This window comes from Odocoileus virginianus, chromosome 31 (genome assembly GCF_023699985.2).
Source record: "Odocoileus virginianus isolate 20LAN1187 ecotype Illinois chromosome 31, Ovbor_1.2, whole genome shotgun sequence".
NCBI classification, from domain to species: domain Eukaryota; kingdom Metazoa; phylum Chordata; class Mammalia; order Artiodactyla; family Cervidae; genus Odocoileus; species Odocoileus virginianus.
Window position 1 is genome coordinate 21,031,810 of NC_069704.1, and position 14,929 is coordinate 21,046,738.

Consider the following 14,929-nt stretch of genomic DNA (forward strand, 5'->3'; position numbering starts at 1 on the left):
GAGGTAGGAAGAGGTAAGTGAGAAGAAAAGACCTGAGACTCAGAAGCATAAAGATGAACAAGATGAAAACTTAATCTTCTTTGAGTTCTCCAAGGTCCAGTTCAGTTCTGACTTACATATTTCCACTCAGCCTGGAAAACACCTCTTTTTAGGCCAACTGCACTCCAAGTATGCCCTTTACTTTGGGGTTCAGTTATGATAAACTCCCAATGGTTTTAGTTAAGAGTATTTTAAAGTTTACTACTCATGACTGTATTCCAGAAAATGAAGTAATGCTAAGACAACACATTAAAAAAAAGCCGTTTTCTTTAACCTCTGATTTCTTCCCTTCTTGTATTTACTATGGATAAAGTATATTCTTAGGGCACAAGACCCAATCAGTTCTGCAGGACTTAGAAAGTTCCTGCCTGGCTCTTCAATGCATGTGCAGACCATCCTGCTACCATCATTGTCCCTGAAGGCAATGTTTAAGTGGACACATAGTTCTAAGATCTCAAAATTCCTTTATGCCACTAAATACCCTCAGGCTTCCTCTGCCTAAGCCTAGATGTGCCTGTAACCCTGGGAATGAGTTCTTGACCAAATTCTAAAGCAGCACGATGGGGAGAGGTCAGACCTACATGGATATCTTAGAGAACTAATTCTAGGATTTCTTCCTAGTATACTGATAGATGTCAAGTCCCCATTATCTTCAGTGCTTCAGGATTCTTTAGCAGCCACCCACCTCTAACTGGAAGTTGGTACTCTGTAGGCCATTACCTACCTGGTTATGCACATGACAATTGCTACTATAATGGCAATCTGTACCGCTCCAATAATCGCTGCAATAAGAACATGAGTGAGCTTTTGCCTACTTGGCACTACATAGAGAATACTAAAGTCTGTCTTTTCACAGTGCTGTCCAGTGTAACCAGATTCACATCTGAAAAGGGGGAAAAAGAAAAAAAAGGACTCCTATGAGATTTATAAATTTCAGAAATTCCAGGTTTTAAAATGAAAACACATAAAAGAAACAGCAAATCAGGCACTCTCCCACCATCTGAAAACACACTGTCATTATTGTATTTCCTTATACTCTTTTGGATACGACTATTTTACAAAGTGCTTCTTCCACTTATCATTATATCACTTTAATTTAAAAGCTGCTAAGTAGTCTTTGTTACTGCCATTTAAAAATGGATTCACAATATCCCAATCAGTGACTTAAAATACAGCAAACTTACCTATTCCTTGCTCTTAGACATATCAGTTATTTTCCATTTTCGGAATTATGAGTTAGGTGTGGTAGATATTATGATGACTGTGCATCCTACATTTAGTGTTATCCCTTAGGCTAGATACTTGAAGTGGGATTACTGAATAAGTAGTTTTATAGACATTTACAGTTCTCTGAACATAACACCAAATTATATTCAGGACACTTCTCAGTGTACATAATATAATCATTTAAAGCACAAGGGGAGAGATGAAAATAAGTTATTAATGACAGAAGCAGAGCTAAGCAGGCAAGTAAGTACAAATCTTAGAAATTATCTGAACTCCAATTAAGAGTAAATAGAAAGGCAACAACATCAGCTGATGATAATTTGACAGGGAGAAAATTTAAGATACTTAATAGAGAACTCACAGTTTTTAGTTGACACAAGGACAGAAGTGAAATGTGTAAATTCGCCAGCCTTTGGTTACAAATGATTAATAAAACATTAGAAGTCTAAGGACAGAGTACTTATTAATGTCACACATTTCATTACAGAAAAATAATTTTAAATAAAAAGACACATAGCAAGGGGCTTCCCTGGTGGCTCAGACAGTGAAAAAAAAAAGAATCCACCTGCTATGCAGGAAACCGGGTTCAATCCCTGGGCTGGGAAGATCCCCTGGAGAAGGAACGGCAACCTACTCCAGTGTTCTTGCCTGGAGAATCCCATGGACAGAAGAACCTGGTGGGCTATAGTCCATAGGACTGCAAATAGTCGGATCTGACTAAACAACTAACACACACATACGCATAACAAGATAGAAATCTGAAAGCACAGAAACAGAGGGATGTGAGTCCACAAATCCGACCCTTGGGGGTCCCAGACACCTGCCAGAGGTTTCATACTGGTTCTAAGCTTCCTACCAGACAAAAAATAGCAGTTTGGTAGATACATAGATCATAAACATAACTGAGAGCCCAGAAATACACCTTTACATCTATGGTCAACTGATATTTGGAAAAGGAGCTAAGATAACTTGATGGGAGAAGAACAACAGTCTTCTCAACAAATGGTGCTGGGACAACTGGACATCCACATACAAAAGAATAAGAGTTGGACCTCTTCCTCATAGCATACACAAAAATTAACTCAAATGGATCACAGGTCTAAATGCAAGAACTAAAACTATAAAACTCTTGGGCGGGGAGAAAAGTAAATATTCATGACCTTAGATGAGGTGTGATTTCTTCATATACCATCAAAAGCACAAACAATAACAAAGTTAAACTGGGTTAAATCAAAATTAAATCTTTTGTACATAAGGACACTATCAAGAAAGAAAGTGAAAAGATAACCCACAGGAGAAAATTTCTGCAAAGTATGTATCTGATAAGAAATTTTTATCTAAAATATATAAAAAACTATTACAACTCATTAACAAAAAGAGGGAAAAAGTACAAAATAGACAAATGATCTGAACAGACATTTCTCCAAAAAAGATATATAAATGACAAATAAGCACTAATATCATTAGTTGTCATGGAAATGCAAATCAAAACCACAATAAGATGAAATGTCTAGCATACCCACTAGGAATCAGAAAGTCAGAAAATGACAAGTGCTGGCAAGGATTCTGTAGGGAACATAAAAATGACACAGCCACTTTTAAAAACATTCTGGCAGTTCCTCAAAAAGTTAAATACAGAGTTAGCATTTGGCTGAGCAACTCCTAGGCATTTACCCAGTGGAAATGAAAACACATGTCCACACAAAAACTTGCGAACAATTATTCAAGGGAGCATGATCCATAATAGCCAAAAGTGGAAACAATCTAATTATTTTTCAACTAGTAAGTGGATTAAAGTGTGGTATTACCCATCTAATGAAATACTGTTCAGCCACAAAAAGGAACAAAATATTGATACACGCCACAACACGAATAAATTGTTTAACAGTATGCTAAGTCAAAGACAGACACAGAAGACCACATACTGTATGAATATAATCTACTGAAATGAAATGTCCAGAATAGATAAATCTATAGAGACAAAGAGTATTAGTGGCTGTCTAAGGCTCAGGAAGATGGGGAGATTTGGGAGTAAAGGGTATAGTTTCCTCAGGGTGATGAAATGTAAAACTGACTGTAGTGACTGCACAACTCCATGAATATACTAAAAGCCATTGAATAAAGGAAAAAAGTGGGACAGGAGATGAGAGGTGAGAGGAAAAGGAAAAGAGATAAAATCACTGATATAAAATACAATCTCCACAAAACGAAATCAAGCCAGTTGCTCAAAAGAATAACAGTAACTGGACAAACACATGCACCAGGATGAGACCAGAGTATTTCTTCACACCATACACAAAAATAAACTTAAAATGGACCAAAATTAAATGTAAGACTTGAAAACCATGAAACACCTAGAAGAGAACACAGGTAGAACACGCTTTGACATAAATAATACCAATTTTTTTTAATCTGTCTCCCAAGGCAAAAAATAAAAGCAGAACTAAACAAATGGGATCTAATTAAACTTAAAATCTTTTGCACAGCAAAGGAAACCATAGACCAAACAAAAAGACAACCTACTGAATGGAAGAAAATATTTGCAAATGATATTACCGATAAACAGTTAATATCCAAAATATGTAACAGTTCATATGTAACTCAATATGTAAAAAACCACCCAAACAAAAAATAGTCAGAAGACCTGAATAGACATTTCTTTTTCAAAGAATATATACAGAGATGGCTAATGAAAAGATGCTCAACATTTTACTAAGATATCACCTCATAGCTGTCAGAATGGTTATCATCAAAAAGTTCACAAATCACAAACGCTGGCAAGAATGTGGACAAAAGGGAACCCTTGTATACTACTACTGTTGGAATGTAAACTGGTGTAGTTGCTATGGAAATCAGTAAGATTCCTCAAAAAACTGAAAACAGATCTACCAAATGACCCAGAAATTCCACTCCTAGGCATATAGAAAAAACAAAAACACGAACTTGAAAAGATACATACATCCCAAAGTTCAGGGCAGCATCATTTACAATAGCCGAGTTACTGAAGAAACCCAAGTGTCCACTAACAGACAAATGGATAAACACACATATACACAGTGGAATATTCCTCAGCAATAAAAAATAATGAAATTCTGCCATCTGCAGCAACATAGATGGACCTAGAGAATATTACACGTAGCAAAATGTCAGACAAATACTGTATAATACCACTTTTTTGTGAAATCTAAAAATTAAAACAAAGAATGTATATAGCAAAAAAGAAACAAATTCACAGGTATAGGAAACAAACAGTGGTTACCAGTGGGGAGAGAGAAGGGAAGAAGAGCAAGATAGGGGTATAGGATTAAGAGAGAAAAGCTACTATATATAAAATAGACACGCAACAACTATACTGTAGAGCACAGAGAATTATAGCCATTATTTTGTAACAACTTTTAGTGGAGCATAATCTATAAAAACACTGAATCACTATGTTGTATACTTGAAACTAATACTGTAAATCAACTATATTTCACTTTTAAAAAACAAATCTGTTGCTATTTTATTAAATTTAAGGGAACTTTATCTCATAAGTCCTCATATAAAGAGGGTACTTTCCGGGAATTTCCTTGCAGTCCAGTAGTTAAGACTCGGGGCTTTCGCTGGCCTGAGTTCAACCCCTGGTCGGGAAACTAAGAATCCCACAAGTGACACAGCCTGGCCCCCCACCCCCAGAAAGGGTACTTTCTCATCCAGAGAGCATCATCCTCAACAATACAGCTGTAATAAAATTCAACAATATAATGAAGTCTCATAGGATTTTTTAAAAGAATATACTTCATGGCAGGCTAACAGCCCAAAGTCAAAGCTCAGTGAAATAAAAATAGTTCCACAGGGAGCTATAACAATGTCCTAGATACACAGTTGACAATTAAGCTTAATTCAAAAATTAAAGATCCGAGTATCAAAAAGAATGTATAGACCATGTTTCACTCATGCAGTTCCCCCTGGACATCATTCCTGCACCTGACTATTGGGTTATACTCTCCAAATACCTGCAGTATTAAATTCCAGGTTAGCACTACTTCCTTTGTGGCTGATTAAAGGCACATCCAGGCATCTGGTTCTCTCTTGCCTGTTCTTTCATGTCCACACCCTCCATGGTAATCTCATCATGCCCACAGCCTCATGGGCTGACTCATTCACTCATACATTCAACCTACTTACTGAGTACATGTGCCAAGTACTGAGGTGGGCATTAGGAATACATCAGGAACAAAGACCCCTGGCTTGTTTATCCTCTAGTAGGGAAGGGAGGGTCAATAAACACGATAAGCAAATTAAACGGTTATGTTAGAAGGCAGAATTAAAAGAGAACAAAGAGAAAGAATTAAGGGGTATTATTAGTGCCAGATATGGGCCAGGAAGGGAGCCCTGCAACTTTAAGGAAGATGGTCAAGGCAAGCTTCAGGAAGAGACAAGTGAGTAAAGATGTGAAGGGGGCCAGGGAGTCTGCTGTGTGGACAAGTGCGAGGAGAGCATAACAGGCAAAAGAAGAGCCAGTGCAAAGGCCCTGAGGTGTGCGCATGAGTGCACGCTGTGTCCAAGCCAGTGTGGCTGGAACGGGCCAGCCAAAGGGAAGGACAGGACTGACACAGAGACGTGAAGGGGCCCGCCTGCCAAGGGCTCCTCACTCAGGAGACGGAGGAGCCGCCGGAAGGGCATCAGCGAAGGGAAGACAAGAGCTGACCTTTATTTTAAAGTCTTCCTCTGGCTGCTGTGCTGAATATGGACTATTTAGGATACAATCAGGAAGGCTAATGCATAATGCCAGAGGGGAAAATGGTGCCTGGACTAGGAGTAGCAGTGACAATGCGAAGTAATCAGATGCTGGATATATTCTGAAATGGAGCTAACAGGACACCTGAAATGACTAAATGTGGAGTATGACAGAGAGACAAGTCAAAGTCATATCAGAGGTGTTTTGTCTAAACCAAAGAGAAGATGGCGTCAGCATCAACTGAGATGGAGAAGGTAGAGGCAGAACAGGTTTAGGAGAGGGAGGGCAGATCCGGAGATCAGCTTAGGTTCTATTGAGCTTAAGGTGCCAGATACTCGTGTGAAAGAGGGCAGTGAGGGAGAATCCCAAATTGAGAGAGTGGCCTGGGGGTCATCAGCATACATCAGGCGAAGCCCTGATGCTGGCCGGAGTCGCTGAGGAAGAGGACCAGGGCGGACTCTGGCAGCACGCCAACACTGAGAGACTGGGACGCAAAAGAGGGGCCAGGCAAGAGGGCTGACAGAGAAGCAGCCAGTGAGGAAGGGGAAAACGAGGAGAGTGTAATCCCTTAACCAAGTGAAGAATGTCACGCAGGAGGCTGGACGCCACTGATCATTCAAAAGTCATTTGAGACTGAGAAACTGACTGATGAATTTAGCAACAAGAACAGTCTCAGTGAAGTGCTGGGGCGCAAAAGCTCACTGGGGTGACTTCATGAGACAGGAAGTGAGAAACTGCAGACAGACTACAGACAACTATTTCCAGTTCTTCTACAAAGGAAAGGACAGAAATAGGACCGTAGCTGATAGACGTGACAATGAGAAATACCTTTCAAGATAAAAGAAATAAAAAGTAACTTATAAATGTATAAAAATATATGAATAAAACATATATGGTTAGAAGAAAACTGGGGAGCATTGCTGGCAGTGATAGTAAAAAGCCTGTGAATGTTCTCTTCATACTCCTTCAGTTTTCTCATTGAACTTAAAAACAAGATCATTGACAGACTGATGATGAGAGGAGGTGTTGACAGTCTGAAGAGAGGGTGGATGGATGGTAAAAGCAGTCATTTTATCTAGGAGAGGAGGATGAAGGACCGCAGTTATAGAGTGACTGCCGGCAGCATGCAGGGCCCACTTTGTATAAAGGTGCAAACGACCAGTTAAAGCCTGGTGGGTGTAGGTATGCAGCAGGCGGGAGGCTGGAACGAACCAGGATTATAGTGTGAAGTGCATGTATGATGAAGCAAGGGAGGGACTACAAGGATTGACCATGGAATTAAGCTGAGTAAGGAGGCAATGAGAATATGCACTGAAAAGGTGAGAGATTAATCAACCCAGTGGGTGGAAGGACTGCTGTAAGAATTAGATGGGATACGCTAAAGACCTCTGCCAACAAAGGCCCATATAGTCAAAGCTATGGTTTCTTCCAGCAGTCATGTACGGATGAGAGTTGGACCATAAAGAAGGCTGAGCGCCAAAGAATTGATGCTCCTGAACTCTGGTGTTGAGGAAGGCTCTTGAGATTCCCTTGGACTGCAAGGAGATCAAACCAGTCAGTCCTAAAGGAAATCAATCCTGAATATTCACTGGAGGGACTGATGCTGAAGCTGATGCTCCAATATGCCGGCCACCTGATGAGAAGAGTTGACTCACTAGAAAAGACCCTGATGCTGGGAAAGACTGAAGGCAGGAGAAGGGGATGACAGAGGATGAGACAGTTGGATGGCATCACCAACTCAATGGACACGAGAGTTTGAGCAAGCTCTGGGAGATGGTGAAGGACAGGGAAGCCTGGCATGCTGCAGTCCATGGGGTCGCAAAGAGTCGGACACGACTAAGCGACTGAACAACAATGCTAAAGATGGAATGATTCCCAAACACATCTTCAACGTGCACCTGTCTCATGAGTTCCAAAACCACAGATACCCAGGAGCCTACTAGATAAGTGGATGCCCCACAGACACTTGAGATCAAGCATTATTAAGCTGAGTACATCATGACCCCTCAACCTCCATCCCCCTCCCCCTATTTCCTTTCCCTCCTCAATTCTGCATCAGCTAGAAACCCAGCAGACTCTCTTGACTCTTCCTTCCCATGACCCTCCACCAACTCCCCGCATTCCCATCCTCATACCCAACCAGTCACCAAAACCTCTGGAGTCAACACCTATTCCCTCTACAACTCAGTCCTCATCTCAGTCCCACTGTAAGACCTTCACCTGGTTCAGGCTCTCGCTCCTCACTAACAGGCCCCTAACCTTCAGTCTTCTAATCCGTTTTTCACCTAGCTACCTGGATGGCTTTCAGATCTGCCCATATCTTTCTCATTTAATTCCTTAAATGGTTTCTGTCTTTAAAATAAAGGACATGGGGATTCCCTGGAGGTCCAGTGGTTAGGACTCTGCGCCTTCTGTATGGGCCTGGGTCCCATCTCTGGTTGGGGAACTAAGATCTCACAGGCCATGCAGTGTGGCCAAATTAATTAATTAGTTAGTTAAAGGACAATCTCTTGGTATGGCACAAATGTCCCCATAAGACCTGCCCCTCCTCCCACTTAAGGTTGAAGAGCTTTCTTGAAGTCTCAAATCATCTCATGTATGTCAATGTATGATAGCATTTTTCATATAGTATTACATTTAAATTATTATTTGTCAGTTGCTGCCACCAGACTGTAGGTTTTTTTGAAGGCTGGATCTCTGTCATATTTGAACTTGAGACCCCAGGGCCATGTAGGATTTGGTACAAAGTAGGCAGGGTCAGACACGGAGTAGTGACTGAACAACAACAAACGCAATAAACAAACAAAGTAATGGTGATATAATGATAAAAGGTTTTAACCTAATAACAGGACTGTGGCTAAAGGGTGTTCATCCCTGCCTGTTGACTGCTACTAAACAAATACACCTACCAGTAGAAATCCATGTGATGCCAAGGCCTGGTTCTTGTGGACACTGTAGATGCTTAGACAAAAGACAAAGATCAACTGCTCTTTGGAGTTACAATATGCAGAAAAGAGATTCTTTAGCATTTAAGAAACACTTCTGGTCTGAAGAAGAGGGAAAAGCTGGCCACCATCACATGTCATTCAAAAAATATTCACTGAGTAGCTACTGGGAGAGGCCCTATGCCAGGCACTGGGGAGACAATGGTTAGCAAAACAGAGTCCCTAACCTAACAGTGTGTATAGCCTAGTAATATCAATATTGTCAATTTCAATATCCATTGCTATTTATTAAATACACATTGTGTAACAAGCACTGTGGTAAGTACTTTGCATATATTAACAACACCAGGAAATAAGTACCATTATCATTTTTTTAGTTGGAGGATAACTGCTTTACAATACCGTGTTGGCCTCTGCCATACACCAACATGCATCAGCCACAGGTATCCATACGTCCCCTCCCTCCTGAACCCCTCTACCCCTCCTCCCGTCTCCCTTTCCATCCCACCCCTCTAGGCTGTCACAGAGCACTGGGCTGAGCTCCCTGTGTCACCCAGCAAACTTCCCGTGCTATCTATTTCACACATGGTAATGTGTATGTTTCCATGCTATTCTCTCAATGCATCCCATCCTCACCTTCCCCCACTGTGTCCACAGGTCTGTTCTCTATGTCCACAACTCCATTGCTGCCCTGCAAATAGGTTCATGAGGCTTAGACATCAACCTCTCTCATCCCTCCCTTTTAGGTATCTTAAAAGACACCCCACACTCAGAGGACAACATGATCTGAACTTCTATTGAGGTATGTATGTCACTATGAGACAAGCATAAGGAATCCACTGTACGATTTTATTTTCTTCTCCCTTGCATGGCTGTATTATTATTATTATTATATTTAATGTACAGGCAAAGGGGTAGGGTGGGGAGTGAGGCTGGTATTAGCTCCTTCAAAGACAAGGAAACCATTCAAACAGAAGGAAGCTGAAAGCTTAACAAAGAACTGTTAATAACCATTAAAAACAGTTTACAGTGTTTTATTCTCTCAGGAGAATGAGAGGGAATGGGGCTGGGGAGAAGTCAGGGGAATGGAGTTAAAGAAACAGAGAAACCAGGAGACTTGATTTCACAAGCTTTCTTTTACTTCTTGAGAGAAAGATTCACTGGTCAAACTGCAGGGGGCAGGAGTGAGAAGAATAAGAGCAATCGCCCTGTGTTTTCAAACACTCCCCTGACATCTAGACCAACCTGAGCTGGGAGACGAGCTCCCAGAAGCAGCAGCAAGAAGTGTTATCAGCACAGACACAGAATAGCAGAAGCACTAAGGCCACGAGGGTGAAGGAAATGAGTGAAGAAAATTTATCAGCTAGGAGGCTGGACAAGAACCAAGGTCTCATTATGCCATAAACACAGGGTATCAGGAAATTCGAGATCTAGTTTTGTCTCAGCTCTATTTACACCACCTCTCTGGAATCACACAGTTGACGTTGAATCACAACCTTTCTGTCTCCATCCCTCATATTACACCTGATTCTAGTCCCCATCCCCTTATTTTGAGAAATGTATTATAAACTTCATTTGAAACTTGACCATAAAGTTTATTTTAAGAACGTTCTCAGTTCTTAACACTCTCTAGTCCGTCAAACCACTCTGTGACAGACTGCCTAAATATCAAAATAATGTTGGTCTATGGTACAGTTCTATATTAAAAAATACATAGCATAATATTAAAAAGGTTAAGCCTATCTCAAAACCCTAATAAACATCTGTGGGGTTTTTTTGCATATTACTTGCCAGCTTTTTCCAAATGATGCTGCTATGTAATTTCTTTTAACTCAACTGCAAATAAATACTACCTTTTAGTGATATTTTTAGTCCACATTTCATTGCCTGCTACAAAGCAGTGACCAAAGATGGAAAAAAGGTCTCACCTCTGATCTGGAGGTACTCTGACTTACCTACAAGAAGCCTTCTGAGTAGAATAAATGAATTCACATTTTCCATGGATGCAGTAACCATTGAGGTTTTCAGGGCAAGGCATGTGGTTTCCAATATAAACATCTTCCCTTTGATCACTAGCATCTTAAAAGAACATAAACCAGGTCAATAAATAATGAAAAGCAAATTGAAAAACATGGACTTTTCAAGGCTCTAAGACAACAAATAAATTCACCCCTTGCTGGGTAATTTGGGAAGGAAATTTACCAGATAGGAGGCTGGACAAGAACCAAGGTCTCATTATGCCACAAACACAGCAGGTAGACTGTTTAGATTCGAAGCATTTAAAAATATTTGCAGGATGTGACCACTGTGAGCGACTGCTGTGTAAAAACAATCAGGAAAAAAAAACCCAAAAAATTCAACACCTTTGCTATAAAAATAAATATTACTTCCAGAAGAAATCACGCCTCTGTGACAAAGAGGTGGGGTATGTAGCACTGGCTTTGGGGGAACTGACTTACTCTAGCCATTCACCTTGAGGCTATGAAACTGAGGCCAAAGGAGACTGGTAAGGCAGAGAACAAGTGTGAGATTCTGAAATTTCAGGGTGAAAGGTTTACTTTGGCATGAAAACTATCAAGCATATTGATTTTTTCCCAAGTGAAAACAGTTTTCTGTTCTTTTTAAATTGCTTTTCTTAGTATATGTTTCTGTAAAAAAAAAAAAAAAAATTCAAATGATATAGAGGACAAATAAAAAAGAAATTTAAAACCACCCCAAATCTCTCTATCCAAAGAAAATCATTGTAAACATGTTAATGAGTATCTGTTTGGACTTAGGTATACTGACTTGAACTGAACTGAGTTGGGCTGAAGAAAACAGAAGGGTGGTAAGTAATTCCACTACCAAAAACGGGAAGAGTCAGGAAGCAAATTTAGAAAAGGGCAGGAAAGAAGAAGGCATGGGGATCTAGTCTTCAAAAGCAACGATATTCTTTCATTAATTCATTCTCTAATCCTATGTCTCTTTTTCCCATATACTTGTCGTTTAGTCGCTAAGTCGTGTTAGACTCTTTGTGACCCCACGAACTGCAGCATGCCAGGCTTCCCTGTCCTTCATTACCTCCATACACTTACATATGCACATACTCATGTACATATTTGCACAAGCTAGAATGAATTTTTTTTTTTTTTACTTTTTTTATGGCATTTACCTAATACATTAGTCCTCAGCTCTATGAATCCAGAGTTCCCCAATGTTTACAGGCCTGTCCATGTATAGGAAAAACTCTCAAGCTTCCTGCCATTTTATAAAATTCCAGCTTACAGATTCTGTGTATTATTCTATGAATTACAGATTCTTACTAATAACAATCTCATGTGACCTTGAGCATACACCCTCTCTAAGCCTGAGTTTTCACAACTGTATTATGTGAGATAATTAATGCATGTACAGGCCACTAAACCCACCAGCTCTCTATGTAACACATCATGCATCAGCCAAGACTTATCTCCCCCAAATACACACACAGTGTTAATATAATCTGAATAATTATTAATAGAAACAAACTAAGAAGAAATGCAATAAAAGACTATGTGTATATATAGATACCAATAAGGAAGGGAGAACTGGGAACAGGTGTACCAAGTGTGAAAAAACTGAGAACTGAAAATGCAGGTTTTTCTGGAGATCAAAATTTACACATGAAAGGAGAATCTTTTTGACTATTAATCTTAATGATTATTAAGTTCAAAGATAGTTTAACTACAGCCAAGAGGGTCTGTCATCCTTAACAAGACCAAATTCATGCCACTTTACCTCAAATTTTATGTATTTACAATGTGCAAATTTATGCATAGAAAGAGAACTAAACTAAGGAGAAATCCAACAGAGAAGATCTCAGTTTTAAGGGTATCTCTGCTATTTTGTGTAACCTTAAATCAAATAATTTCTTCTAAGAGAGCTGAATGAGACCAGCAAAGTCTATCAGTAGTATAATACACTGGTCTTCCCTGGTGGTCCAGTGTTAAGAATCCACTTGCCAATGCATATGTTCGATCCCTGGTTCAGGAATATTCCACATGCAGAGGTGAGCACCACAACTACTGATGCCTGCGCACCCCAGAGCCAGTGCTCCGAAACGAGAGAAGCCACTGCAGTGAGCAGCCAGCCCACCACAACCAGAGAAAGCCCATGAGGAGCAATGAAGACCAGCGTAGCCAAAACAAATAAATAATTTTTTAATAAACCAAACAAAATGCTGATAATAAAAAGGATGTATAACACAAGACATAATCTCTTATTTTCTAGTAGTCATATTTTCAAAAAGTAGACAAGATAATTTTGATCATATATTTTATTTAACCTAATATATCAAATAAATAGCATTTCAACATATATTCAGATAAATTATGATAGTTTATATTCCTTTTTCTTAAATAGGTCTACAAAATCTGGAGAGCACTTCACACAGGACACCTCAATTTCAACTGGTCACATTCCAAATACTCAACAGTCACATGTGGCTGGTAGCCACCATGCTAGATAGCACAGAATAGGTGGCTTACTCATTTATCATTTATTCATCACCATCCATATGCCAGGGGCTCTGCTAGGTGCTTGGATAAAAAAACAGCTAAGATACATCCTGTCCTCAAAGGGCTTACAGGGGCTCCTCCAGCTCCCAAACCATAATTACGCTGTGGCAAAGAAATCAAGCCGCCTTCTGGGCTGCTACAATCCTGAGCACCCACTTCTGAGCTATAATACAACACTGTCATAACTATTTAGGTATTTAAGTTGGCCTCTGCCATGAGACCATGAACTCCCTGAGGATCCAGATGCCTGTACTGTCCATTTCTGTATAACTCCTGACACTTAGAACATATTAATGTTCTTGCTATGGTTTCAAACCAAGAGTAGTATTCGACCTTTGCAATCAAGCCATGAGGTGACTTGAGGAATGCAACTGTCTCCCATAGTGCTTATCATCCTGCAACTTCTCAAAACATGATATTTTCAGGCTGTGACATACCATGAAATATATAATAATGGGACTATAGAGACTGAGGTTAGGTACCAACCTACAGAAATAAAGTTGAATAAAGTATATAACAGACCACACTGGTCCACAAAAGCTGTGGTAATGTACTAACCTACCATAAGAAAGTCCTAAATGCAGAGCTGAAAGTGATCAGAGAATTCAGATGCATGATAGCAATAAGAAAATTAAGAATGGGTTATGAGAAATGAATAAAGAGTACAACACCAATAGAATTCACTGAATGATTAATGAAAGAATGTGGTATCAAGCTCTAGACAAAGCAAAACCATATAAAAGTGGATGTGTCTATTAAGACTTTGAAATCTCTATCTGTCACAGAGTCCAAATTCAGCATTTTGCTCAATGCCAACACTATTCACTCCATTACACTTACATACTGTTTCTGTGCTCATCCATATGCTCAGCTAAGCTACAGAGGGGGTAAGGGAAAAGTGGTCACAGTCCCTGCCCTCAAGAAGTTTATCATCAACATACACACACAAAAAGCTGAACAACACAAGAGAAGAGGTCCCACGTGATAGCATACAATAAAACACCAAAAGAAGGTTTTATAATACTAGGTGCTACGGAAGTTCACGTTCAAATGAGAACTTCATTTTAGGAAGAATAACCCAGGGAAGGACTCATAGAGAAGGGAGCACTCAAGTTAGGTCTCAAAGCATGGACAGATTCAGATAGTTGAATGCTGGAAACCAAAAAACAGGTATAAGGCACCTGTTCTCACTCTCAAGAACAAAAGGTAAGTGGACCTAGCAATAACTGTACATTCAGACTGTGCAAGCGTTTAAGTCAAAGTTGGAAAAACAAGTTGAAGTCAGAGCATGGAAAAATTTAAACCTCGGGTGAGAAACATTTTCTTAATCATATGGACAAGGAGGACCCAGTTGGAAAGCAACACAAGCAAAGCCATGTTTTACATAAGAAGGTAACTGAGAGTGGTTACCTAGGGGTAGGGCTGATGGTTAGGGGGGAATGGGGAGTGACATGGGTGTGAGG

The 14,929-nt window shown here is 39.9% G+C and overlaps 1 protein-coding gene across 2 annotated transcripts in view; it reads right to left on the reverse strand.

Annotated features, from left to right (window-relative positions):
• TMEFF1 (transmembrane protein with EGF like and two follistatin like domains 1) overlaps positions 1–14,929 on the reverse strand; it is a 93,026-nt gene that overhangs the window by 4,304 nt on the left and 73,793 nt on the right. The window contains exons 8-9 of one of the 2 annotated variants that reach the window (XM_070459369.1): positions 10,887–11,010; positions 764–922 (exon numbers count right to left, since the gene is read on the reverse strand). In XM_070459369.1, coding sequence (XP_070315470.1) covers positions 764–922; positions 10,887–11,010 — 283 coding nt within the window. The remainder of the gene's footprint in view (positions 1–763; positions 923–10,886; positions 11,011–14,929) is intronic. The other variant, XM_070459370.1, reaches the window with a different exon arrangement.